The sequence below is a fragment of the Maylandia zebra genome, linkage group LG3 (genome assembly GCF_041146795.1).
Source record: "Maylandia zebra isolate NMK-2024a linkage group LG3, Mzebra_GT3a, whole genome shotgun sequence".
Taxonomy (NCBI): Eukaryota; Metazoa; Chordata; class Actinopteri; order Cichliformes; family Cichlidae; genus Maylandia; species Maylandia zebra.
The window spans coordinates 36,753,361-36,781,079 of record NC_135169.1 but is presented as its reverse complement, the minus strand read 5'-3'; the positions used below and the strand labels follow the sequence as shown (position 1 = coordinate 36,781,079).

Below are 27,719 nucleotides of genomic sequence, written 5' to 3'. Positions count from 1 at the left end.
GTTTCAGAGATTCTGGGAGGTCATTGGAGGTTCTGAGAAATTTGACAGTATTGTTGGATTTATGTTTTTATTGAGTCTAAGGCTTAAATCATCCATCGCCTATATACAATACAAGCCAAAGATTATCCCACAGCCAGGCTCATATTAATCCAAGTGGACGTGTCGTTGTGTTGCTGATGTGTCTTCTCAGAAAAAAAGGGCCTTTTTTTTCTTCTTTAAATAAGGCAAGCCAAGGTAACCCCAGTTCATTGTCAAAGATAGGACCGGTTAAATTAAAACAAGCCTTACAGATTCAATTTAGTTTTGACCCAGTTTTAACAGGAAGAAACCTCCAGCAAAACCAGTCTCAGCGAGGGCCTCGATCATTTGGCGGATGCGGGGAAAACGAGGGGGACAAAGAGAAGACAAAAGAGAGCGCAGGGAGACGGGACAAAACCCAGACTGAGGGAGACAGAGGGCAAAAATGTAATGATATGTTGCAGCGATGCATAAACACGCGGGCAGTTTGAAGAGGTTGATGGAGGAGTACCGCTCGGTGTGTCACGTGAAGTCCCGCAGCGGACCGAGCCTGTCGCAGCATAACAAAGGGAGGCTTCTGATTCAGCCCTGACTGTCAGTTTTATCAAAGAAGAAAGTTTCAAGCCTAATCTTAAATGTAGAGATTGTGTCTGTCTCCCAAATTCAAAACTGGGACCTGGCTTCACAGTTTCAGTAGCAGAACATGACTATGATGCAGATCCAGGCGTACCCGGCCTCCTGCAGGCAGTGTCAGTGTTGTCGATCCTTTAGCTTAGCCTCTGCACAACCGAGAAAACAATGAAATCAGTTCTCTTCACCCACTGTCTCTGTTTCCCCTTTCTTTTGTTTTAAACATTTGTCATCTTTTTGGACCCCGCTGACGCTCCATTTCCAGCGTGAGACTGTGATTCAGGTCTCATGACATGTTGAGCTGGCAGCGCGATTAGAGCTGAGAGGCTCAATTGTGTGCATTGTTTACCTCAAATCCCTTACTCATCCAACGTCCACATGATTCGAGGCACTGCGTAAATACGCATTGCTCGTCATAAATACTATCGTTAACTGTTTCATAATCTAAAGGATTTAAAGTATTTATGATCACGCCTGTCCACGTCTCAGTAAATCCACTGCGATGCTGTCGCACAGCAGATGATTTTTTTTTTTTTTTTTTTTTTTTTTTTGCACGAGTTTCCAAATTAGTCATCGGCCCATGTGATCTTTTAGATTTGCCTGTCATGTGGTAATAAGACGTCTAGAAGGCAGAAATCACCTTCGTTCTGGTGCTTTCAACCCTAGACTACATTCCTGAATCTAATTACCTTGTGTGTGTTACTTAACGTAGACGCAGGCGGTGGCGTGTGACGTGAATGGCATCTCAAAGCAATAGCATTTCAAGCTCTTCCTGTATAACAGACAAACAGACTGAACTTTACGTTATTCGGTGTTTATGCGTTCAGAAGATGAAATAGACAAACGTGAGCTTAGGAATGCTCTTTTGGAGGTTGGGGTGCATTTTTAGAAGGGCTGTCATTTTATTTGGAAGCAGGAAAGCAGAAACCAGGAAGACTTTTAGCATTCCCTTCATCCATTCATGTGGAGTTCAGTGAGGTGAAACGTAATTACTGTGGGATTTGTGTGCGCACTTCACTCAGTTTCCCTCCTTCTACATCTGCCGTGCCTGCTCGTCTGTCGTTCTAGTAATTCTTGAGCGCATATGTGAAATCTCTGCAATCACCTTGGCTCTGTCGCAGGCATGAGAAATGTTATGGAAAGAATAAGCTGTTTACGCTGGGCTGTCCAACTTCCTGCCATCACGCAATGCACCGCACGCCAGTGTTTTCCCTTACATATGATGTCCCCACCATTCCCATTAATCTTTCCAGTTAACTGTGTGAATTACAACTCAGTTTCTTATGTCAAGAGCTGGTATTGGAAAGTACAGGCGTGAAGCGGGTTTCGCTCATTGAGTAAGTGCAAGCTCCTGCTGCTGGCAGCACAATAGTCATGAGTCCATTAGGGTTTTTCCCGGCCATCTATTTGTTTGTGTGTGTTTGTTTCTTCAAAAAGCCCTACCCTATCGTACGTTAGAACAAAAACACAACACTGCTTTGTGTTGCGGCCTCGCTCGGTCAGTCAGTCAAGCGTTCCCTTTTTTTCCTCCTCAGTGTCAGGTTTCCTGCTCGCAGTCAGCCTCTGCATACCAGAGGATTCCAATTTACGTTTATCAGTAGCGAGGAAAAACTGAGGAAGCAATCAAAAGGAAACTCCAGGAAGTGCCTCACAGGGGTGTGTGCTGACCAGTGGATTTGTTCTGCATAGTTGAATGATTACTGCGACGAATTTGCAATATTATAGAAATCCGACAATTTCCTTTTGAGAAATGGCAGGAAGTAACGTCCGGGGACGGCGTGAGCGAGGGACAGTCATTGATTCTTCCTGGCAATAATCACTCAAAAGGAACATTTTAGCTCTGTGTGTGATCGATAAACATCTGCCACAGAAGCGTTATAGTTGTGCTAAAACATATTTCTGATGTCAACAATGGATCAAAGTGCGATACGGTATAAGGGCCACAAAAAATCCACTGTGAATTTTCCCCGTCCCTTTAGCTGTACGGAGGCTTTTAGCATCAGCTCGGCTTTACTTTGCTGTTTTGAATGCTCCTTTTCCTTTAAGGCCACCTTCCCCTTTAAGCAGACTTTCTTCTTCTTTTTTCTTCTTCTTCTTCTTCTTCTTACAAACGTAAAGCTTTATTCCTGAGAAGTTATAGAAATCCACTAACTTCTCTCTGTGCCATCCTGTAAAGCCAAGAATAGAAGAACATGCATGAAGAGAGTATTTTTACTAAAGTCTGCGCTTCTAATTCTCTCTATGCATACTCTACACACAACATTGTAGTGTGTAATGTGTATAGTACAGTAAAGTAAAGGAGAAAGTGACTGGAATTAGTTCAGTGCAGCATGAGCAGGAGACTGCACTGACTGAACTGGTGCTGTGCTTTTACCAGCCTTGATTTGTATATTGCTGACCACTACTTACCCACGATTTAAATACCAGCTTTTATATGAAAATTTACTGAAGCGCCATCTATTTTTTATCCTCTGATCCAACTCAAGGATGCCGCCTGCCCCAGCTGTCACTACTCACTTACATGGACCAGTTTCTCTTTTCTGCTCGTCTCCATAATTTTCCTTAAAACTGCTTTGATCGTTTGCTCATACCGAGGCTGCTTGTGGCTAGCTCTGAGCTCTGGATAGCTTTAGCTTCAGCCACGTTGCCTTTGTTAAAATTCTGGGTGAAGGTGATTTAAGTGTCCGATTAAGATTAGGATTTTCACTTTGGAGATTTTTTCCGTTTTCACTGATGTAGAAAACTAAACAGTGGAAATCTGCAGGAGTTGTTTGCTCCTCAGTGCCTGGCATAGTTGTGTGAGGCTGACTTTCTTTCAACATGTATCATGTTTCTGTAGCGGGCGACCCTTCAGCTCAGTGCTTAATAATACTGATGTTTCTATTCGTGTGTGTTTGTTTTTCCAGAGCTCAATGACACCTTCAGTGACTACAATGACACGGTTGGACAGATTGTCCACTACATCATGAAAAATGAAGGTATGTATTCAAGGCTTTGTGTTTGTTTTTTACATAAGAGCACCTGTCATTTCTGGTTGAAGGTGTGAACCTGTGACTTCAGGGAAATGGCCCCTGTTTGTCCTCCTTCCCTGAAGCGATTACAGCTGGCATTATTGTTTGGTACATTGTCACACGCTACTCGGGAAGGAAGTCAGTTGTGGACTCTGAGCCGTGCGTGTTTTCTCAGACGAGTCTGGCTCAGAAATGAAGCTTTTAGTGGAAGTTCACATTCAGGACAACGGCAGAAGAATCTGAGACCATTTGTTATGACGTAGGGGTTTTCACGCTTTTGAGTACAAGTCACACGAGTGTTTCATCTGCGATTTCATCCCATTCCTTCCCTTTGCAGGAAGCTAAATTCATGATAAATCACTGCAAACGCTTTGTAGCGTGTTATCCTCTGTAATCCTTTGTTGAGCCGCGTTCAAACGCGGCAGCAGCAGAGACGAGGATCGATGGCAGCATTGTGCGAAACACAAACCAGCTTGATTTGTGGCATCGTAGGTCTTTACTGACAGTGTGGATTGTTTTCCACAGCACCAATAAACTTCCCATAACTGTGAAGCGATGTTGAATTTAAAGAAGGGTAACAGCTGTCTGTGACTTGACTCCTTAAGAGAGGATGCTTTCGTGTAATAGAAGACGCCCTGTTCCACTTGTTCACCCCCACCAAAGTCAAATATGCACATTTTTTTTCCACTGGCCTGCAGAGCAGTTTATCCATCTTGATTATTTAGTTTTGAGTTGCTCCGGTTTTGTAAATACTGGCTGTAGATGTTTGCCTGCTTGTGAATAAAATGAAACTAAATTGCAGGAGCACTTTGCGTTGTTGTGCTCAAGAAAACAGCATCTCTTCAAGAAGTCACGACCCCATTACTCAGGAAAAAAGAAATGCACAAGGTAGCGATAGCATTATTTTCCTTTTTTTGGACTGAGCAGTGTTTCCATCCTGTCACAGCTTGAGCCTCGTTTCACAGGTAGATGGACGCTTTCTTGTGCACAGTGACATGACTGGTGAAAGACAGCAGTTCCTATATATTTAGTAACCAGGTCATGGCTTCTGCAAGGAGACATTGCTGCAAGAAAGGTTATGATGGCTCCAAAACTTGGCATCTCACACCGATCTATGGATGGCAACTAGCACCACAGGGCAAAGGAACAAAAATGTTTTGGGGTTGTTTGGGGTTTTTTTTCACGATATGGTCTTTTTAAAAAGTTGAAAAAATGCAGATGACTCAGTCTAAAGTTCAGTTTTAGGTCATTTTTAATCTGGAACTTTTCAAACGAAATATTTACTTCATAGGTTTTCTATTTTTTTTTCTCTCCTGCTACAAACAGACCGGCTGAGACATTTATTTGCCGTTAGCTCTGATCAGCATTTTAAGAATTAGGTGTTTAACACAGAAGTGGCACTACCTCTTGCAGCGGAGGAGGACAAAAGGATTTATTCAAGTCTTTTTGCGGAGCCCAGTCTGAGTTCAGGATATATGTCTGTACAAACTAAGAGTCAAAACAGGCTTTTAAATGCTAAGGCAGAGAATTATACTGAGGCAGGAGAGGAAAGAGAAGAAAGAGACGGTTATACTTTGAAGATTATACAGTAAAAGTTAGCAGCGTTCTGCACCAGCTGTTAGGACGCCGTGTGTAGTCTAAGAGGCTGGAAAAGTAGCTGTTCACCCCGGTGTTTGGAGGGTTGAGGGCAGACAGAGGACTCGGTCTTTGACAGCGCTGCTCAAACTTTCCACCAACACTGTTACCTCACACCACTGTCCAAACGTACTGGTAGCAGGACACAGCGCTTAACACATTTATCAGAGCGCCACCATAACTGAGACAATTATTTACTTGAATTCTCGAACGCGAAAAATTAGTCTTACTGGTTTAATGTTGTGCTTAATTAATTACTGACAAGAATTCCAGTGTGCCGGCTCAAATTTGATATAAAATGCATATTTGCCTAATGAATAATAATAATAATACAGTGGAACGCCGACTTACGAATACCCCGTTTCACGAAAAATTCAAGTTACGAAGGCACTGAGCGGCAATATTTTTGCCTGTGTTACGGCAAAATGCCCATGTAACAAAATCTGCTGGTTCTGATTGGCTGAGCCTACAATGCCCACAATGCCTTCCGAATCATGTGACAACCCCTTGGCTTCAGTACTTGCGCTTCGCTGTTCCACTTAGACGACGTATTGTTGTTCTAGCTAGCAATTAACCTATAGCCTATCGTTCAGCATCGCCTCAGTCAAAACGGGCGATGGGTGCTTCGACTTACGAAAGACCCTCGGGAACGAATTAATTTCGTAAGTCGGGGTTCCACTGTAATATGAGTTTTTGTTTTAAAGAAGTTTTTGACAGGCTTGTAAAATATTTCTGTTTTATTGGTTTTATGACAGGTTGTTTACTAAATGTAAGCTCTGTATAGAGAATTTATAAATAGCAATCCCCGGGCCACAGACCGGTACCAGTCCGTGAGTCTCGAGAGTTGAGGCGTGAAATTTATGGTTTTTATTGTTAACTCGGTTTCCCTGGGTCTTTTCCCGAATTGTAGCTGTGCGTCTTATTTTAAAGAAATATTTACACGTTACCATAGCGACCAGAGAGCATTAAGGGGCAGAGAGGAGGATGTTACTCTCAATGTTGTTGGAGGACACTGTTAATAAAGTTACACAGTTACACAGTGAAATGACGTTTATTATTATATTTACAAAATACCACAGTTTTTGTCTTGGTCGTATCATTTTAATTTGCTGTATTTATCCGCGACACCTTAAAGGCCTGTGAAAATATTGTCTGACATTAAACCGGTCCATGGTGCAGAAAAGGTTGGGAACCGCTGCCGTATAGCACCCATCTATAAGAAGTTATATCATATAAGAGTTGAAAATGTGCCATGTCACTATTGATTCTTTAAGTGTAATTCAATATTGCACTTTGACCCAATCCTGTGATACACAAAGGCTGTATCGTCCCATGTTGGTGACTGGCCATCATTGTCCTGAGCTGTACGTTTGCTCTGAGCTGATTCACGGCTGTTTTATGAAGCAGTCATGCTCGTAGGATTCTGATTATCGTGACTCGCCTGTGTCAGTCTGCTGTGGAGTCAGCACGTCATTGTGCTCTCTATTTATAAATATCTGTTTTACTACACCTTCTCTCACCCTTCAACATTGCTCAACTGATGGAAACTTGGCCGATGGTTAAGATTTAAAAAAGAAATCTCTGTAGCTGTTTTTTTTCCCCCTCTCTCTCTAATGAAAACAGGAAGTTGTTGTGTCCACTCAACATTTTTGCAGCAACAGCCGTTTCAGTCTAAATAAAGAGAGGAGGAATTGAATGCTATAGCGTGCACCGCTCTGATGGCTGATCAGACAAAGGAAAACACTGCCCTCTACTGATCAAACAAAGGAAAAGTCACTACCATGTTTGCAACCAGTGGGAAGTACTTGAACATGTACAGTGTGGAAAAACTTTACTCATTTTTATTGGTATTGTTGGTCAGATATCATTTAAAAGTAAAGTTCTTCATTATTTGAAGTTAATTTCACTTTATATTTTCCACCTGGTTTTCCACGCCCAGTACTGGGTCCCACTCCACAGTTTAAGAACCACTCAGCTATACTATTAAGACAAGTAAAGAAGAGAAGAAGATGTTTGAGAGTTTGAAAGCTAAAGAGTTGCTGAAATGTTTACTGCAGTTTGCTTCGGCAGTGTCACATACCTTACCTCACATTTAGGCACATAACTGCATGTTTTTAACCTCAAGATTATGTTCTAGGAATATTTCAGAAAGTCTTTCAGGGAAAGTTGCCTTTGAAGTTGAAATCTTCACAATGATCTTCAGGGAATGTTTTGTAAAGGGTTACAAAAAAAATAATTTCCTCAAAATTATCCTTTTTCATCCAAAAGTTTACTTTGTAAAAGACGTAAAGGAACATTATCCGTTTCTAAAGTGATGACATAGTGACCCCTTTTTCCAGGTTAGTTTCACTTGGTTTCCAGAGTGGGTGTCATTATTTAGTTAGCAAAAATTAAGCTAAAATTCAGGAGCAGTACACAGTTCACTACTTCCACGAGTTTAGAGGTTAGCCAACTGCTGCTAGTCAAATACACATGATTAATTTACCATCAGCAAGTGTGAGCGCCTCTATAAAAGCAGAGGTTTTGATAGTTTGCTGCTCTGGAGCACATCAGGTGTGTTTAACTATTTGTTAGCACAGTAGCAAGGAGGAAGGATGACGATTTTAAAGAAGCAACTGTTCCTGTCCATCCGTCTGAGAAGGGTTATGAGGGCATTTCCAAACAATTTGATATCCATCAAAGATTATTAACAAATGGAAAACATTCAGCTGTCAGTCATTCAGTCTGAGGTCAGACCCTCAGAGAAACAAAAACCCAGAAGCTGTATCTGTGACTCTACAGGCCTCAGTTGGCATGTTAAATGTTAAAGTTCATGACAACACAATTACAATTAGTTACAATAGAAAAACAGAACAGGTTGCCAGGGGAAACCCTCTTCTTTCTAAAAAGCACATGACAACAATGTTTAACTTTGTAAAGTTGCATCTTAAAAAACCACAAGACCTAGCTAGCGCTATGTTTGGAGGAAACCAAATCGACCATATCACCACAAACACCTCATACCAGCTGTGAAGCACGGTGGAGCAGGGGTGATGATTTGGGCTTGTTTTGCAGCCACAGGACCCGGACACCTGGCAGCCACTGAGTCGACCAAGAACTCCTCTGAATACCAAATTATTCTAATGCGAGGCCGTCTGTCTGACAGCTAAAGCTTGGCTCAAACTGGTCATGCACTATGATCGCACAGTAGCAAATCTACAACAGAATGACTGAAAAAGAAAAGGAAGGACTGAAATTAAGAGAGCTGTGCATGAACCAACAATATGCCAACATTTTATTTTCTTTCTTCTGACCACTACTCATGTTAGGGCCTTCTTCTGGCAAAAACAAGTAGATAATGTTTTTGCACTAAAATTAACATCCGTTCACCGAGGCTTCCTTCATGACACGAGGAGGAAGTTTGAGGCAGACGTTTGTGAACGCTGATGTGAAATCTTAACATGAAACTCCTACGTCCACCTACATGAGTCATCTGTGTTTGTTTGTGTGTGTGCAGCTCATTTGTCACAAACTCTGCACAGATTTCTTTATCTGTGTACACAGCGGTGTGTTAGTGAAGTCAGTGAATGCATCGAGGCCTGGCCTTGGGGAAATGTGTCTCTGGGAGCAAATTATGTAAATCTACGCCTGAGCTACTTTGTCTGCAAGCAGAGGTCGGGCGCTGTTGATCGTGCGCACTGTGAGAATTTTTCAAACTTTACCTCCGAAGGCTGCATTCTCGACGGTTATGTGGAAGTTTGAAACTTTTCCGAGTAACACTCTGAAGCAACTTTGCTCCAGACAAAAGTTTTCACGGTCTGGCAGATTCCTCCCACCCAGCCGAGGTCTTCTGTGTACAGTTGTTATGTGTTCAGTGATTGCATGTGATGTGCCGTTTCGCTGTGTTAAAGAGTTAATCTGCTCGAGCCATCTTTCAATAAGCGCTCTGCTTTTGAAGTCACTGGAGCGTACTCCTCACTAATTCCCAACACAACTTTTATCTCCCTCCGTCTCTCTCCCTTTTTTTCCCCCGTCTTTATAAGCATATAACTTTCTCTCTCTCTCTCCCTCTTTAGCAAACTCTGATGCCCTAAATGCCATGATTCATGAAAACAGCATTGATTCGGATGGGTAAGTGTGATCTCACGCTGTGAAGAACAAGTCCATCTGTTATTAAAAAGGCTTTCTGTCTTTGTTGGGCTCATCTTAAATTAATTGGGCAAAGACTCTGTGTACTAACTGGTTTGACCACCAGGTGGCACCATAAGCCTCCTTGAGACTCTGTGTCTGAGTGTGTCTGAACTGAGAGCATGCAGAGCAGGACAAGAAGAGTCAAGGCAATGAGGCCACAGTTTCCTCCTGATCCTATCCACATTGGCAGGGTCCGATTGGGGACACGTAGCTGGAGACCATTCCCAAAAAGCCACTCTGCGCCACTTCACTGTATTGTGGGATTATTAAAACATAGTAACTGGAGCTGCTGACATATTTCCTCATAAGATTCTTGGCTGTAAAATCAAGTAATTAAACAGAGTGAAAATATAAGAAATGCTGGAGGCTTAAGAACAGCAGAAGCTTTGGATGGTTAGTCAGTCGAGTCACTTATCACTTGTTAGAAGAATAATGTTCACTATAGACTTTGAACTTCTGGTCAAATATCGAACTATAGACATTTATAGATCAAATCCACAGTTAATTGTTGGTTAACAAAAACTTGGCCTTAGCAGATGGCTGCCTCGCTCTTAGCCTGGGTCTGCTGGAAGTTTCTTCCTCTTAAAGGTAAGTTCTTCTTCCCCACTGTCACCAAGTGCTTGGCCAAAAGGGATTGTTGGGATTTTCTCTCTGGTATCGAAGGGACTTGACTAAGCAATACAAAGCATCTTGATGTGTTTATTGATGTGAATTGACTTTATATAAATAAAATGGTATTGAACTAAATTAAATTAACTGACAAAATAAGTGAGAGTAACTTTTGAAGTTAGTGAACCTTAGAAGGTATTTAATATATATAGTGTCTAATCTGTTAAACTGAGTTATTAGCATATTGGCTGTATAACTTTTGTAATTTATACAGTTAAAAAAAAAGTGTAATATGTAGCATTATTAAAACAGTTTTATGACAACTAAACTGATCATCATAAATGTCTTTTCTATAAAAAGTAGTTTGAAAATAGAATAGAATAAATATTAGATTTTGTTGCACATGTACAATGATAGTAAAGGGCCATTCTAATCTGAAATGTGATGTTACCTTTGTTTGTGGTTCCCCTTGTGTGTAAATCAGGCTGCCAAGCAAACTCCAATCTGATTTAAACTTTTGTTTGGTATTAGCTTTAGCTTGATGTCGCAAACAAAGAAATCTAGTTCCCGTTTTAAAAACCTTTAAGTTGTTTTAGGGTCAGTTGAAAATACAAAGAAACTTATATAACATAATGCTAACTAGCTTAAGTTAGCTTAAGTTGGCTAGCTAAAGTCCTTTGAGTCTTGCCACTTAGCAGTGCTATGAAATACCTGAAGTTCCTTATTTGGTGGTCATTTTGGACTATTTGAATTAACTTTACTTTTGAAGGTCACCACAGCATAAAAGCTATATCTAAAGAATCGGCAGTCAAAACTTGTTTAGCCATTTGATCTGAGCTGCCTCAAATAACATTCAAAATGTTTTTCCTAAGATGTTTTGACCAGTAAATGTGGAAAGAATACTGTTGTGTATTCATCACTCACTTTTACAATGTAGATGGTGGTAAAAGATATATTTCTGCTACATACTTTTTTTTTTTTTTATCATAAGATTATCATTATTCATTGAATAGCAGGTCTCCATGTTAAACGTGTGTTGCGGCTAACAAAACACGAAGCTGTTGGTCTGCTAGAAATCACACTATATACAGTATGTGACAAGAATTATTACATTAAATCACTTCTAATAGCTGCTCTTGAGATTAAATGACATGTCTAGCATACCATGTGAAAACTGGGCAGCTATGAGCTAAAGCAGCTTTAGCTTGCTGCCTGTGGCCAGGATCACCCAGTAGTATAAAACCCGATGGCCTGAATGCATATGGAGTGTCTCCCACCACCCGTAAAAGAGCTATGACACGGTGGAGCGTGGAGGTGACGTAAAGACATTACTGGGGGTTCATAAGAGCTTATTGTGTAGCTTTAAGTGCAATAAAAGCTGCTGATAGCAGGGAAACAAGCCACGGCTAGAGCACCAGTAGCTCTCCTGCTGATAGCGTTGCAACTGGACTCCCCCAACCAGCAAACACAGGATGATGGGCTTTGGCCTAATACTCCTCTATAATCTAGCAGACGTATTTTGGTGAGGTCGCATGCAAGCCTGTAACTTAATGTCTTTACTCCTTGGAGCAATCATACCTCAAACAGAGAAAATCGGTGCAGGGGAAACACCGCTCACCGTCCCACCTCCGTCCATACAGAGCCATGAGCAGAGGAGTGCACATTAACAAGTGTAGTGGTGCTTTGCCTCTAATACAGGGGGAGAAGGAGTTGGGCAGATAGATGGATTAGAGGAGGAGATGCTTGTGACAGTAGGAGTCTAAGTAAATCGAGTTAGTGGAGTATGTTTCCCCCCTCTCTGTATCTCTCTCTCTCCTGCTGTCATCTTTCTCTCTCTGCTTCATATTGTGCTGGGCGGAAAGGAGATAAGAGAGGAAAGGTGTTTTCTTTTGTTGGGAGAAAACAGTGTGGATAAATGGTAGCCGTGTTGCATCTGCCAAGGATTAGGTACTGAGGTATTCTGCTGTGTCACACCGAGTGTCCTGTAACAAACATATAAATACATAAAAGGGGAAAAAAACTAGAAAACTGTGAATTCACACACAATCCCCAGCGTCACTTTCATGTGTCTCACTTCTTCAGTTCTCTCTCCAAATGTTTTCCTTCACATATTTCCACCCCTAGTTTGCCTTTCGCTTTTTCATTTTGCTCAGATGGCTCTCTGTGGTAGTTTCTCCTGCTGTTATGTCCCACATCTGTCTTTCTCTCTCGCGCGCTCTCAGCCAGGATGGGCAGCCTGCCAGTGGATCACTTAGAGATGGCAGAATAGGAGGGGAAGAAAGGATATCGGTGGGGGTAATTTATTGGATACTTGGGGAAGGAGAGAGGGAGGAAGCAGGAGAGAGGGATGGAGAAAAGGCTTCAAGGAGGAGAGTGACTGACTGTAGTGTCGCCAGAGCTCACTATCTGCCTCTCCAGCTTCAGTGCTTAACTTCCGTTCTCCTGCCATCAGTCCTCCACCACCTCTCTACCGTCCTTTAGTCCCTCTCATCATCTTTCCACAGCAGTTCCTGTTCTCGTCACTTTATCTCCAACATCACGTCTTTTGTTCTTCCGGTGGACCAAAATCACATTTTGTACCCTATTATTGGCCAATGACTCAATCTGCAGTGGCTGCATATGTTTATGAGCTGTCACATTTCTTGGAATAATTTTTAAAAGGCATTAAAGGCTTTCAATGTCCCAATAACCAGATTTGTTGAGGCTTAAAAGTACATAGTGCTCATTAAATTAAATTAAATTTTATTTATATAGTGCAGTATCAACATCAACAATAACAACTCAACAAAGATGGCCTCCTTTGAGCAGCACTTGGTGACAGTTGAAAGGAAAAACTACTTTTAAAAGCTCTAGCAGAACCAGGCTCAGGGAGGAGCAGCTATCTGAGGCGACGGGCTGGGTGTGAGGGGAGGGAGGACAAAAGTCACACTGTGGAAGAGAGCCAAAGATTAATAATAACTAATGATTAAATGCAAAGTGGTGTGTGAACACACGGGGAGTGAATGAAGAAGAAACTCTCAGAGGAGGAAGCTGGAGACAAACATCATGTGACGCGACACCCTTCGCGTCTGCGTTGCTTCTATTTGTGGGCTTATCTAATTGTTTACTTATGGTGTGTCTGAAACTTCACCTGCAGCCGCAGTAAACTGCTTCCATTTTTACTTTAAAGATAATCACTGAGGGTGATTGTTCTCAAAGAGCTTGTCAGTAATTGTTTTGAAGTATGAAATATTGATGTGTCATTTCTGCAGCGGCGGGCTGCGATAAGGGAAGCACTGCAGAATCCAGCGAGCTTAAATGCTCTGGGTAAAATGGGCCGAAGTCTTTAGCTCGTGTTGGGGTTTGTTCCTCTTACCTCACATTTTGGATGTTTACAGTTGTTGACCTATAAAAGATTTCTTAGTTCATTTCACAATAATATTGTGTAATTAATTCATGAAGGCTTTTAAAAAGTGGCAATCTGAAGAAAGAGCTGCGAGGATCACACATTTCTCCTCCTTTATCTTCAAGTCCTCCGCTCACCCCCACCTCCCCCGGCACTCCCACTCCTCCAATGACACCTGTATCGCCGGGGGCGCCCCCGGGAGCAGCCAAGCACACCTGTAACCACCTGCACACCATCGGGGGCCTGGGAGGCAACAAGAACATCTGCACCCGCTGCAACCAGAAGAAATGGCCGCTAATGAGGAAGCCGTCAGCCCGCAAAGCAGAGCTGCGGCACAGTAACTGTGTGGAGGTCACAGTCCTGGCTGTAGGCAGGTGGGCGTGTGTGTGTGTGTGTGTGTGTGTGTGTGTGTGTGTGTGTGTGTTTGTGTGTGTGTGTGTGTGTGTGTGTGTGTTTGAATCATAACTGAAGGACAAGCCTGGGTGTATTACTGCCTTTTGATGATTTTCCTGCCTTTAAAATGTTCTCAGAATCGCATCACGAGGTGGTTTAATTAGCAGAAGTAAATGAAAAATGACACACTGTTTGCCCCAGAGGGACACTAGGCTTGAGTGCACACAGACACACACACGGCGCTAACAATCAAACATTAACTCTCGAAAATATTCACACTTCATTTAAAAGGCACAAGCATCTCATGCACTTTGATACCACACTGGGAGGTCAGAAACTTGTGGTCAGACTGCTCCACGTGCCACTGTTAACAGCACAGGTCCTCACAAAACCGAGACACGAACATTAATAAGCAGACTTCTGATATCTTATTCAGGATATCACCAGGACTGTCATGTTGACTAGTGAGTGTTCACTCAACTCTAAAGCATTAATCGATGACAGGAGCTATTCTTACAATTTAATAGACATCAAGCTGCTTGCAGAAAGCATGTGTATTTGGTCCCCTTGTAGAAAATCAGTATAAAACATGACCTAGCTTCAGGTTGGAAAAGCCAATCCCGAAGTACCTGCATTCTCTCTTAAAGCCACCAGATGGCGATAGCTGTGGTTCCAAAAAGAGTTCTGGTCCTGTAGAAGTGTGTAAGAAAATTAGTTTCTGATATCACATGCTTATTGGCTGATGAGTTGTGGCTGACAAGTCATTTTTAAGCGAGCGACCCGCCCCTCTCCATCACATTTGTTTTTTGCAAATAAAATGGTGTTAGCAAAAATGCTTTCTTAAACCAGCGGACAATGTTGCAACAAATGTGAGGGTACCATAGACAGATAAAACGGTGTAATCACAGTGATGTCACTGGTTAGTGTCTTATTTTAAAAAAAAAAAAAAAGTAAAAGTATCAAGCATTTTCGCTGTTGCCTGCTTGTTGTTTAGAAACTGGACATGGCAAGGAGCTGCTCTGACTGAGCTGTGAGAAACCATAGACACTGCATGTTCATTGGCGAACAACTTTTGATTGAAAAATTGTTCGTCAATGAACATAATCCTATTTTCTGGCTCTGGTATTGACCTGAAACTGGCAACTGAGCGCATAATGTAATCAGAAAGAGAGCCGAGGGCTGTTGAGGCGGACAAGTCGCCCCCTACTGGTCATGAGGGCAAAGCATGCAGCTTTAAGGCACTTCTCCACCGGGTTCACCTATGTCCATCTTTTACAATGTCTGTGCAGGGAATTTGGACACCCTCATCATCAACCCAATGATCCTGCAGTGTGCAGGAATTTTTCTGGTTCTTCTTGTGTTTGTGTTCAATGTCCAGACTTTTAGTTTCAGTAATTATAAGAAGAATTCACCACAGTGAGAATTAAATCCTGGCAGTGTACTCCCATCATAAATCTAGTGCCGCTGTGTCCTAGATCCAGTTTAAAGTAAAGAGACCATTTCTCAATCCACCAGTGAGGCCGGGAAAGTGTGCAGCCTCTTTGCCGTCACGCAGCCTTCCTCAATGTCCCGCTGAGAGCTGATTGGGATGCGAAGAGGTTTCTTTTCATTTGCGCACTTAGATGAATGGCGCCGTATGCACAGGGGTCAGCATGACCTGGATACAAATATTCATTTGCTGATTTAATTAAAGCTTTAGAGTGGGCGGATGAGAGAGATGTCATGTTTAGGTGAGTAAGAAACCAAGAAAGAGTGTGTGTGTGTGTGTGTGGCTCTAAGAATGGCTTATGACCTGAGTTTCTGTCCTAGATCACTCAATAACAGACCATTTTCTGTTTTTAACTTGGTCATTTTTCCATGTAAATATAATATTTATGAAGTGCCACCTAAATTCTCTTTTATTTTTAGGTAAAAATATGATTCTTCATACACTCTACTGTATATATGTAGTCATTGTCATGTCAGCTGCTTAAGAACAGGGGTTTGAGCCAGCCCTGCGACCTGGACCAGCTCTCTCATTTGGATCGCAGGCTGCACAAACATTCAAACCCTTCTATCGTTCTCAGGTTCCGCGTGACAAAGTGTGAAAAACCAGCCAGGGAGCGGCGAACTCTGCTGATATTAGACTCTAATGGGAGCGTCCCCGCATCGCCCACAGCGGTGGAGCCGAACAGTCGACCAACATCCAAGTCCCCTCAGGTGTGTGTGTGTGTGATGAAAATGTTACCTGTTTCTGCTTTTGTCTTGCCTGCAGAAGAGCTCCGTTTCTTATGTATCCATAAATATTTATGCGTGCACATATCTCACATTCCTCTCTTTATAATATGCACTATATCACTCAGCCATCCACATCATTGCATTTAGTTGTTTCAGTCACTTCAATAACCAAAGGTTTATAAAATCACTGCTATGGTGTGGGGCTGATTTTCAGCAGTTGGTCTCAGCCCTTTAATGTTTCAGCATAGCGAGATATCTTGGACAATTTCACGCTCCCAACTTTGTGGGAACGGTTTGGGGATGACCCTTTCCTGTTCCAACATCACTGCACACCAGTGCACCAAAGAAAGGTTCATAAAGACATAAGAGAATTTGGTGTGGAAGACCTTGACTGGCCTGCACAGAGTCCTGACCTCATCCTGATCCAACACCTTTGGGGTGAATTAGAGTAGAGACAGGCCTTCTTATCCAACATCAGTGTCTGACCTCACAAATGTGCTTCTGGAAGAACAGTAAAAAATTCCCATAAACACTCCTAACCCTTGTGGAAAGCTTTAGAAAATGCCTGAAGGTACTGAACTACACGCGACCTGTCATTTCGGCTCTAAACTTTGTGCTTTTAGGTAACAAGTCAGTAAAATGCCTGCAACACTTACAGTAGAAGTCTGCAAACACTCAGGTCCAGATGGAGACTTCTAGTGAATAAATATAAACACATGGCACAAGAGAAATATTACTTCTAGTATTTTCAATAAGAATAAATGAGATGGAGTAAAAGCTGCATTCATGGACAGTCGTTTATTCGTTTTTTCTTACAGCCACTGCAATAAACAGCATCAGTGAACAGAAACTAAAAACTAGTCTTTAAAAAATTCATCATGCAGAGCTGGAGAAAAAAAGAAGACCAGCCTCCGGCCTGCTGTCTTCTGTTTACATCACAGGAAGTCTGGTTTATGAAATGCTGTGCTCCAGGTGATCGTGAGCAGCATCCACTCGTCTCTTTTCGATGTCTAATTTAGTCTTTACAGGAACAGGAAGCTGCGTCGTCCTGTTGCTGCCGTTAAACAACAGAAATTTCCTCGCAGATAACGTGTTTTCATATTCTTCAAACAAAAACAAACAGTGAACAACAAAAAAAGGTGCTTTCAGGCGCTTTGCAGCAAACTGCAAAGGTCTTTAGAGAAATCGGGTGGGTGGTGCTCCTGCTGTGAAATTAGCCATCAAGGTGAATCCTTGATCATCACATTTAATGTTCATTCACACATGTGAGCATTTCTTCTTGATGGATGCTAGCCGTAAACAGCTAATCGTCACACGACTCAGTTTTACATGGCTGTGTTTTTGTTTTTTTGCTCGTTTGCAAAACCAGTGAGAGTGAAAGATACCGCCGAGTGACATATGACATGGGTGGTAAATACTTTACAGAGTTACCTAGGCAACCAGAGACTGGAATGTCTGCTAGTGACCGACGATCGGCTTCAAAGCGATGTGCCTAAACATGAACACCAACCTGACGAGTTGTTCTCTACTCCAGTAGCATTGAGGTTGGCAGCAGACCATGAGAACTGGACGGGTAACCAGCTCTGACGGGGGGCAGTTGGCTCAAGTTGCTGTTTAAAAAAGAAAGCTACGTATATGTTCTGTATATTTACAGCCATATACAGACAATGCACTCTCTGAGAAATGTTGCCAGAGACACAAAAGTGCAGAAATATCAATATCAGCTGCAGAGGCAACGCCAGAGATGAAAAGGAGAGAGGTTTTCTCCTTCTGCATTAGTGGATCGGTGAACTCGCCACACACTGAGTGCACAGTCCTCAACACTTTTTTGTTTTGAAGTCTTTGAGTACGATCATTCTTTAAAACTGGCTGCACATGCTGACGAACGAGACATGAGGGCTACTTCACAAAGCACTAAACTAGAAGGTGTCAAACATAAGGGCCCGGGGCCAGGATTGGCCCAGGAAAGACTCCATTCTGTCCCAGCGGACAGCTTTGGAAATGTGAAAGAGGGTATAAATTTGTAACATTTAACTGTATTTTCATAAATTCTACAGTTTTTCCTGCTGATAAAGGTCTTTGTGTTTGTTTCATTTTCTGTCAGCTTTCATGTTGACTTTTATCTTTCTTGGATGGATTTTATAATTTTTTATTATTTTATTTGTTCAATGTGTAAATTAGTCTGTGTATTTTTCTCTCTACCAGGAGCAGACAGACAGCGTGGACCAGGGGAAACGATAGAAAACCAGGTAAAGTGTGTTTGCATCGGCTGCACGCGTGTCTTAATTTTTCAGAGCTGTTTACATATTCTTTTATATTTCTTACAGCTATTAAAAAAGGAGAAGAGGAGCAACATCTGGACACTTTTTAAACCCAAATAAGAACTTTCAACATCAGTGCAGGAGGGACAGATGGATCCGGGAATCGTCCCCCTGTCCTGTCGCTCCACAGGGAGTGATGCGCTGCTGCTGCTGATGGTGGTGGTGATTTTACAAGTAGAGATGGCTCAGGTGTGTCTACTTGAAATGGTAGCTGGACAGCAGTGCCTCGCCCAGGAGTGTCAAAAAGTAAATGGAAAAAAAAAAGCCGGGCAACTGCTTGATGTAACGATGGAGGCTCGACCAGCGCTGTCCCTCCCAAAAACTACAGCCGTACTCCTCAAAAAGCAACTGGTCCGTGATGCTTGTGCATTACAGTTTCACAAGGAGGTTTTAAACACGTATTACTTGGTTTATTTGTAGAACTAAATCCCAGGAACAGGTCTGTGAACCAGTTCAGGTCATCATTAACCAAACAGGAAGGAGTATATCGTGGCCAGACGCTAAACGGGAACATTAGCAGGCGTGACCAAAGCAAGGTTCTCACATCCTGTAATCATATGAACAGGATGACAAACTGTCCTCACAGTGCATGTCAACCTGATCGTCCCTTTTAATAAGAACTCCGGGTCAAAGAGCAAATCGGTTCAAATATTCAGACACGAGCCGCTCGCTGGATGTTTTCTGTTAGTCTGTTATTTCTGTTCTTTTTTGTCCTGTGCAGCATCCTGCTAATACATTCAACTTGGAAGATATTAGCATACATTTGGAGTCTAGCCTGGTAATCACTCCTTTTAGCTCCGTTTTTGGTCTCCACCACCGTGACAGAGAATTAAAATGAAAAAGCAAAACCTAAAAGACAAACTGAAAGCAGCTGATACACATACTGCACTGGTCCCACTCTAGATTTGTTTTTTTGTGCTATAGTGTATCCTTAATAACAAAAATACAGTTTATATCAGTGTTGTGTTATATTAGCGTAGAGAACACGTATGAAACACATTCTGAGTTAAAACCTTTTGTAAACACATTAAAGTAAAAAGGGCGACGCTGTGATGTAGTGAGCCTCAGTATGAACTGTTGGTTTTTATGAGGCTGTTTGTTTTCTTATCGACTTCGTTCTGCCTTGACTTAATTTATCAAAGCCTTTTTTTTTTTTTTTTTAAATTTAGCCTGGATTTATTGTATTGTAGCGTGAGCTGCCTTTATTATATTCCATCCTGAGAGCAGATACTGCACAAATGGTTTAATCCATTGTGGATTATGTTATCAGCAGGCCCACCAGGATGTAAGCCTTATTTTCTCTTTCTAATGAGATGTGCCTTTCGTTTCTAAACGTGCTTGTGCTCGCACAGGTGTGTCGAGGCAAAGGTCAGATGGTAGGTGCTGTGATTCATTCTGTTTACTGTATCAAGAATCGTTTACTGTGTAGAGCAGAGTACTGAGTGAGTTACATCTTTAAGGAAATAGTCTTATTGTGAATGTAACCTCTTAAAGTGAGTACGTGAGGATGGCCTAGTGCCATGGGCTGATGCAAGATGAGGTGTGTACTCATTTTCACTCTTTATCCTATCACTTTTGTGGCCATGCTAACTTTGCTCTTAACCTCTAAGGAAGTGGGCAAAAAGCCTATAAACACAGTGGATCATGTTGCTTGTGGCCATAATTTCGGCAGGTTTGCTCTGTGGTCACCAAACCAAAGACGTCTCTGGAACATTGCACTAACGTAGATCAGCGTAAATATGATGTTATATCAGAGTTTCATGTGATGCTGTTATGTCATCAAATACAATATTTGAAAAATGTAAATGTAACGCTTTTCCATCGTGATTCTGTAATGGTGATCCTGGTCATGTACCAATCAGATGGTTGGCGGTTCTATCCTCGGCTCTACTGGTCTGGAGGTAAAAGTATCCTTGGACAGGATGCTGAACCCCGAGTTCCCCTTAAATAAGGTTAAAAGCACTTAAGCATAGAAAAAAGTGCTTACATGAAGGTTAAGCGGTGTCACAGGAAGTGCTCGCCACAACAGTTGGTCATGAGCAGCCGTTCCAGGCTCCTGTTGCTTAGTAAAAACATACAACAGGGTTACCTAACTTATCTAATGTCAGTCAGCCGTTTCCTGTGCTCTCATTGGTAGTCGCTTCTCTCGCTAATGTCCAGGCAGAGAAAAGTTTAACTCAGGACCCGCCAACTTTTCAATGTGTCTTTGACTTTCAGTCGTCTCTCATCTCCACGTCACTTTTAGTCACTTCCTGTGTGGACGCCCCTTAAAGAAAGATGTTATTAAGACGTTTTCCCCTGTGGTTAAAACTGTTGTATTGATTGGCTGATGTTTAGCACCTGATGTAGTCCTATAGCAACAATGTTCGTATCAGAGATGTTTCAGTTATAGTCTGGATTTTTTTCGTCTTTTCTAAATCGCATTGAAGATGATGCAGGTGTCAGTGACTTAGTATTTACAACAGTCTCAGCAGCATCTGCAGCTCATGTTGCAGGACAGCGTGACAGTAGAGGCTCAGAGACGAGCGATCGCTCCAGTTGAGTTGTGTGCAGACTGGAAGCAATTAGCGGCGACGTGACGACCAAAAACTGTAGAAAGTGAATGCTACTTGGCAACTTCAGGAGATTACACGCAAAAGATGCAGGTGAGCAACTGAAACAACTACCAATGAGAATAAAGAATACCTATGACTGACATACTTCCTGGTAGCAAAGACATTAGGGGGTTACCCGGGTAACCATATCCTGAAATTACTGCTTGTGACCAATGATCAGCTTCAAAGTGATGAGCCGGTTGCGTCCTTTGTGGATGCAGTTTAAGCTTTTTGCTAGTTTCAGAATTTACTGCTGGATTGGCCCCTGAACTAACACCAACTTATTTTTTACTTCAAAAATATGCAGCTGCCCCAAAACTCCAGTATTGGTCTCACCCAAGTCAAAGGTTTCCCATCTAGTCAGCATCACTGACTGCACCCAAAGTTTAATCATACAACCCGGGGAGAAGCTGAACTACTGAAGGATGTGTTAAGTTATTCTTTTTACCCCATAAAGACATTTTATAAGCTCCCCTGTACCTTTAATGACAACGTCTGACACCTCAGTGTGCAACAATAAAGCTGTAGTTTGATGACATTTAGAATAGTTTCCAAGGGTCGCTGCAGAGGCAGAGAACACTCTCGCGATCTTCTGATGAAGATGAACTTCAAAGGTTATTCCTAGAAGATCTTAAACAGAAATACACAGTAAAGGTTGTAATTTTTTTACTTTTTCTACGATTACCACGTAACAGCTGATTCATGTGGTGGTTTAAGCACATTTTAAAGGGTAATTCCACCAGTTGTAGACATAAAAGTTTGTTTGCCTACTTGTTGTCAGTGTGACGTCATCTTTCAGTTTTTAGACCGTGACTAAAACCAGAAAGCAAAAGTCCCTCCCCTGAGTGGAGAGCCATGCAGATGTGTCACCCATTTCATTTTTTATTTATTTATTTCTTTTAAACATGCATGCACTTTTTGTTCTTGATATTATGGGTCTGTCTTTTTTCCTCATTGTACAAAGACAAAAATAAAATCGACTAACACATTTTAAACCATGAAGTCGCCTCTTTTTGTGTTGTCCTGCACTGCATCGCCGCCGCATTGCAATGATTAAAGCCAGTGTCCGCTGACCTGCAGGCTGACGTCTCCCTCCCCTTCCCTCGTGCGACTGAACCATCCGTCTTCATATCCTATTCTGTCTCATTTCCTTCTTTGCTCACTGCCCCTCTCTCTCTCTTTTTCGGCGCCGTAATGAAAAGATGATTTGTCTTATTCATCTCAAGGAGGTAGTCTGTCGACCTCCGGCTCTCTATCATATTATTTCCACATAATGGAGATGAGATGGAGATGGAGGGGTGTTTTGAGCGCTAGACGGAGGATTAACAATGCTCGACTCCTTTTTTTTTTTTTTTTTGTCTCCTCTTGACCTTCTGAGTCTTATCGGGTTAGGTCGTGCAAAAAAGACACAAAGGATGCCCGAGCTGGTGACCTTAAAAGAAAGGGCACAGGAGAGCTGAGGAAAAAGATACAAATCTGTTAATTCAGGTTATAACTTCACTCCGAACAACAGCCAGGATGTGATTAAACGAGGCTTCTGGGTGACACGTTGTTGCCGCTCGACAGCGCTGGATTGACGACTGACTTTCTGGCTGTTGACAGCGACCGGAGATGTTTACAGTGTGGTGGTGGGAAGGAACGAAACGGAACTACACTAGAGTCATGGCTCAAAGCTAACCCGCCCTTGATAAACGCAAAGCACAAAGATGCCTTCAGAGTGTTAAACCTGTCAGGAAGGTTGTGCATGACGGTGCAAAATGCGAGTAAGCTGCACAAGAGCACAAATATGGACTCCTGTTGCATGTGTGTTTACTTTTGCTATTAGAGTCGAGGTTCGGTCTCTGCGAGGTTTTCACACCAACAAAACAAACAAAAAAAGGAAATCTCCTAATTAGGTATTCAAATAAAGAGAGTAAAGGTAATAACGCTGCTCTGATATGTCTTTTCTGCATGACTTCATGAGCAGTAAATTTATCTCAGGCGCTGAATTATTCAGGCCTCCGGGCGACAGGGCTCCCATGCTGATGCCAGGCTAAGTGCCCTACATCTTATCTTTGTCTCTGGCTATCAGCCAAGAGGACGGAGCTCAGGGGGAGAAACTTCTTTTATTTCCTTTCCTTTTTAAAATTTTTTTGGGGGGAAACAGATGGGACTAAAGGGAGGAAGTCACGTCGATGTTTCACAGCGTTTGAACTGCGTCAGGGCTTTAACTTTAAAAAGGTGATTCGACTGTCTTCATAAGTGTGCAGATGGCAGAAATGACCCTTTGAAACTTCAGAGCTATTTAAATGCACAGAAAGTGGAAATAAACATGAATGCTCCAATATATCATTCCAGTATCTGTATCATCAAATATATCAGCGAGATGACAGCTGCTGATGTGAAGATCAAGTCTTCAAAATATAGTTGATTTATGTTGTTCATTGTTCACAGACAGGCTGGTCTGCTGGGTTTTCCCCACACAACCATCTCAAAGGTTTTTAAGAGAATACGAGAAAAAGAGAAAATATCCAGTGAGCAGCAGGTGTGTGTGGGTGAAAATGTCTTGATGTTAGAGTTTAGAGGAGAAAGGCTGATGGGAATGCAACAGTAACTCAAATAACCACTCATTACATCCATAGTATGCAGAAGAGCATCTTTGAATGGACTACAGCAGCAGAAGACCACACTTAGTGGCACTCCTGTCAGCTAAGAACAGGAAACCAAAGCTAGGGCGACCGTGGCTCAGGGGGTGGGAATCGCATCTGTAACCGGAAGGTCGCCGGTTCGATCCCTGGGCTCTCTGTCCTGGTCATTGTGTCCTTGGGCAAGACACTTCACCTACCGCCTACTGGTGTTGGTCAGAGGGGCCGATGGCGCGATATGGCAGCCTCGCTTCTGTTAGTCTGCCCCAGGGCAGCTGTGGCTACAACTGTAGCTGCCTCCACCAGTGTGTGAATGTGAGAGTGAATGAATAGTGGCATTGTAAAGCGCTTTGGGTGCCTTGAAAAGCGCTATATAAATCCAATCCATTAGTATTACATTTAACACAGAATAACCAGAATTCGACAACAGAAGATTAGAAAAATGTTGTCTTAATTTCTGTTGTGACATTCAGATGGGAGGGTCAGAATCTGAACGCATGGATCCATCCTGCTGTTTATGAACAGTTCGGGCTGCTGCTGGCGTGATGGTGTGGGGGATGTTTTCTTGGCACGCTTTGTGCCTCTTAGGACTAACTGAGCATCATTCAAACACCACAGCCTACCTGAGTATTGTTGATGACCACGCCCATCCCTTTATGACCACAGTGTACACATCGTCTGATGTCTCCTTCTAGCAGGAGACTAGTAGAGCCAATCCAGTAGAGCACCGTGGGGAACAAGTGGTGGAGCAGGAGGTTCATATCATGGATGTGAAGCAGGCAAATCTGCAGCTACTGTGTGATGCTGTCATGCCATCATGTCAACATGGTCCGGATTCTCAGAGGGTTGTTTCCAGCACCTTGTTGAATCTGTATATCTGAATAACTAAGGAGGCCAAAGAGGGTCAAACATGGTAGTAGCAAGGTGTCGGTAAGAAAGTGTGCGGTGAGTGTAGAACAGCGGTCCCCAACCTTTTTTGCGCCACGGACCGGTTTATGCCCAACAATATTTTCACGGACCGGCCTTTAAGGTGTCGCGGATAAATACAACAAAATAAAACTAGTACCGGTACCATAAAAAAGAAGATTTATTCATAACACACATGAAACGACCCAGAAAAACTGAGTAAACCATAAAAATGATAACAAAATAACGCTAAAAACTGATAAAAACCCTGAAATCCATACATTTCACACTCAAACCTAAACTCTCGTGGCCCGGTACCAAACGACTCACTGGTCCGTGGCCCGGGGGTTGGGGACCGCTGGTGTAGAGGACAAAACAAAAAGCCAAATTGTTTTTAATTTCCAACAGTTTCTACAAGTAAAGCAGCTGCTTTTTAAGAAATAAAAACCTAAAGCTGGAAAACCTTACATGGGATCTCTTTATGAAAACCTCCAGGTTGGTTTTCTAATGAAAGAGTTCATATTTAACTTTGGTGAAACATTAGTAGGTTTCCCAGGATGGGGGGGAGGTGGAGTATTTTTGGGCTGTTTTCTCAGACGTTTAAAAGGTTAAAGATTACATTCAGTGTTGACACTAATTTAGCAGGTTTATAGTTTGTTCACTGGGTTTCCAAGAGCGTGGGAGGATAAATCAACAGACTCACAGCTGGATGACCGACGAAATCCTACCTTAACAAAAGCGAGACCAAAAAAGAGAAAATCCCTCATTGTGCTGTTTAGTGCGGCTCCAGAAACACTCATTGTGCTTGTAGCTGCTGATAAGTAAAGCACATCTAACTTTTGTTTAAACTCTTATCTCAACTCATGTTCATACAAGCCTAAAGACGGAAAGAATAAAACCTTCAAACCGTGAAACAAACACGAACGATGCTTTTATTTTGTCCTGTGCATTTTCCTTTAAGCTAATACTAAAGACAATAGCAACAGTTTTTTCTCTTTACTGCGAGGTGGATATTTTCTCTTTAAGCATAAATTTTCCTCTGAGATGAGGAAGTGTGTTTGTGTGCCGCAATAAAGGCTGACATCATTAACGCCAACAGAGCCTTGAGAAAAACAAACAACTGAGCGCGCACACCTCAGGGACTCTACAGCCGACTGCCTAATGGACCTGATAAAAACAACGCAGAGGAATCCGACACGCCGGTGCTTTTTATTTGTCCGCACTCGCTGTGTGGATGTACAGCACAAATTAACTCGTTGCGAAGCTACTTTTGAGCCATTATCTTGAGTCGCTCTGATGACGGGGAAGAGACGGTGAACACTACAGAGATGCGAGCTTGGCTTACAGCGTGTAGAAGACTAGGTGGTAGAAAAGTGACGTTCATTCATAGAAATTAACAACAATTATTTATGGTTCTGGAGGAGAAGTTCAATAACAGGCTCCGCGAAAAAGACCTTTTTCTTTCTGCTCCTGCTAAATGGGAGAAAAGACCTTCATCGGGATGAATGTTTGACTAAAGGAAAACCATTAAATGCACCTACCTCTGCTTTACCGGCAGATGGGAAATGTTGTTCACAAAGTGTAAATGCACATGTGAGAAACAGGAGATATACCTGTAATAAAAAAATGTATGTCTTGGCCCTGAGAGGTCAAACACACCAGCAACTAGAAAAAACGCTGCAGAAGCACACAAATCACGACTGAAGGAATTAAGAAAAGACAACAGCAGGAAGCTAATAGTAAACTTGTTTTACTGTTATATACAGCAAGAACCATGTGACATGTTGTGTTTTCTAAGGTTTTTGTCCAACTTGGGTTATGTCTTTCTCGCTTTTGTGGCTTTTTTCTATTTGCTGACATTTAATTAAGTTGCAGTGCGTTTGACCTCCCAGGGTCGCTGTGCTGTTTTCTTGAAAATAATCTTTTTAACTGCTAATAACAAACCAGACAGTATTGGAAAGGATCCTGTGTAGTAACTATGTGGTTGACTTTGTGGACGTGGACGACTGGAGAGACATGAAGTCACTCCTGTTGTACTTCTCTGAAGTCCAATACGTGGGCTGCATGCATAGTTTGTGTTGTTGGTGTAATTTACCCACCTTGACCTTTTGAAGCTGAACACAAAGAGCAAAAGGTGGATCTGACTGAAACTGAGGACACTGCACAGTCGCTGGCTAACAACTTGAAAATGAACCTTCGTTAACAATGAGTGCATCCCAAAACGTTGATTCGGTTTCTCTGGATGTAGCATTTTCAGTCGGAGAAACGTTTTGTCAGTCAAACAAGTGATGAGCAGAATCAACCTTTTGGGATTTACTTACCTGGATGACTGAGCATGCATCAAGACAAATGAGTGTGCACACATTCAGCCTCCTTTTTTGACTCAAACAGGGTGCTTTGACAGCATTTTATTCAGTTTTGAAACTGCTGATTGAGTCAATGAGCAAGAGATCATTCACTGGCCATCCTTTGCATACAGTCTGTAGCCCAGATATCCAGATAACCGGCCGCAGCTGTCTCGATTAGGACTTCCTGTTCTTATGGGGCGCCGTTTGTAAAGTGAAACATGCTGAAATTAACGGCAACATTTTTCCACATTTAGCTCAAAACAAGTCATTTTTTACAACATTTAGTAAAATATTTGTAACTTTTCATATTTAAAACAGAATTTTAAATGTTAAATCTAAATGTTAAATGTTAAATCTAAATGTTTAGGCTAACATGCAAATTTATTGCACGGATCAGCGGAAATACCAAAATAAAAGCTTTCCGAAAACCTCCGGTGCAAACGTGTGCCGGTAGTGGTCAGACACGTTCGTTCTCACTCCCAAAGCGTAATAATTTTCGCTAGGTGACAAATTGTCAACATTTCATGCTTTCGGGTACCCAACACGTTCCTAAATTACAGCATCGGAAAAAGGAGAGCACATGAGAACCGTTTGGACTCAATCTACACATGTTCATTTTCTAAAAATCGATTTGGAAAACACTATTTTACGTCATTTAACTGCTAGTAAAGGTTAGGAATAAGGTTATAGTTAGGGATAAGGTTAGGTTTAGGGCTGGAACACATGGCTGAAACGTCTATTATGGCGGGACCGTCATTCCACTGGAATTCAGCCATAACCCGACCATGAGAAAGCACGTCCGGCGATTTAGCTGAAAACATCGGAAGATCCGTTTTGTCGGCCATCCAAAGGTTCAGC

At 42.2% G+C, this 27,719-nt stretch overlaps 1 protein-coding gene across 1 annotated transcript in view; it reads left to right on the top strand.

Annotated features, from left to right (window-relative positions):
• The window catches only part of rell1 (RELT like 1), a 32,810-nt gene extending 10,832 nt beyond the window's left edge, over positions 1 to 21,978 (top strand). Inside the window, exons 3-8 of the mRNA XM_004562702.5 lie at positions 3,555 to 3,626; positions 9,350 to 9,404; positions 13,584 to 13,832; positions 15,918 to 16,050; positions 18,274 to 18,317; positions 18,396 to 21,978. Of these exons, the coding sequence (XP_004562759.1) occupies positions 3,555 to 3,626; positions 9,350 to 9,404; positions 13,584 to 13,832; positions 15,918 to 16,050; positions 18,274 to 18,309 (545 nt within the window). The 3' untranslated portion in view covers positions 18,310 to 18,317; positions 18,396 to 21,978. The remainder of the gene's footprint in view (positions 1 to 3,554; positions 3,627 to 9,349; positions 9,405 to 13,583; positions 13,833 to 15,917; positions 16,051 to 18,273; positions 18,318 to 18,395) is intronic.
• Positions 21,979 to 27,719: the final 5,741 nt, after the last annotated feature.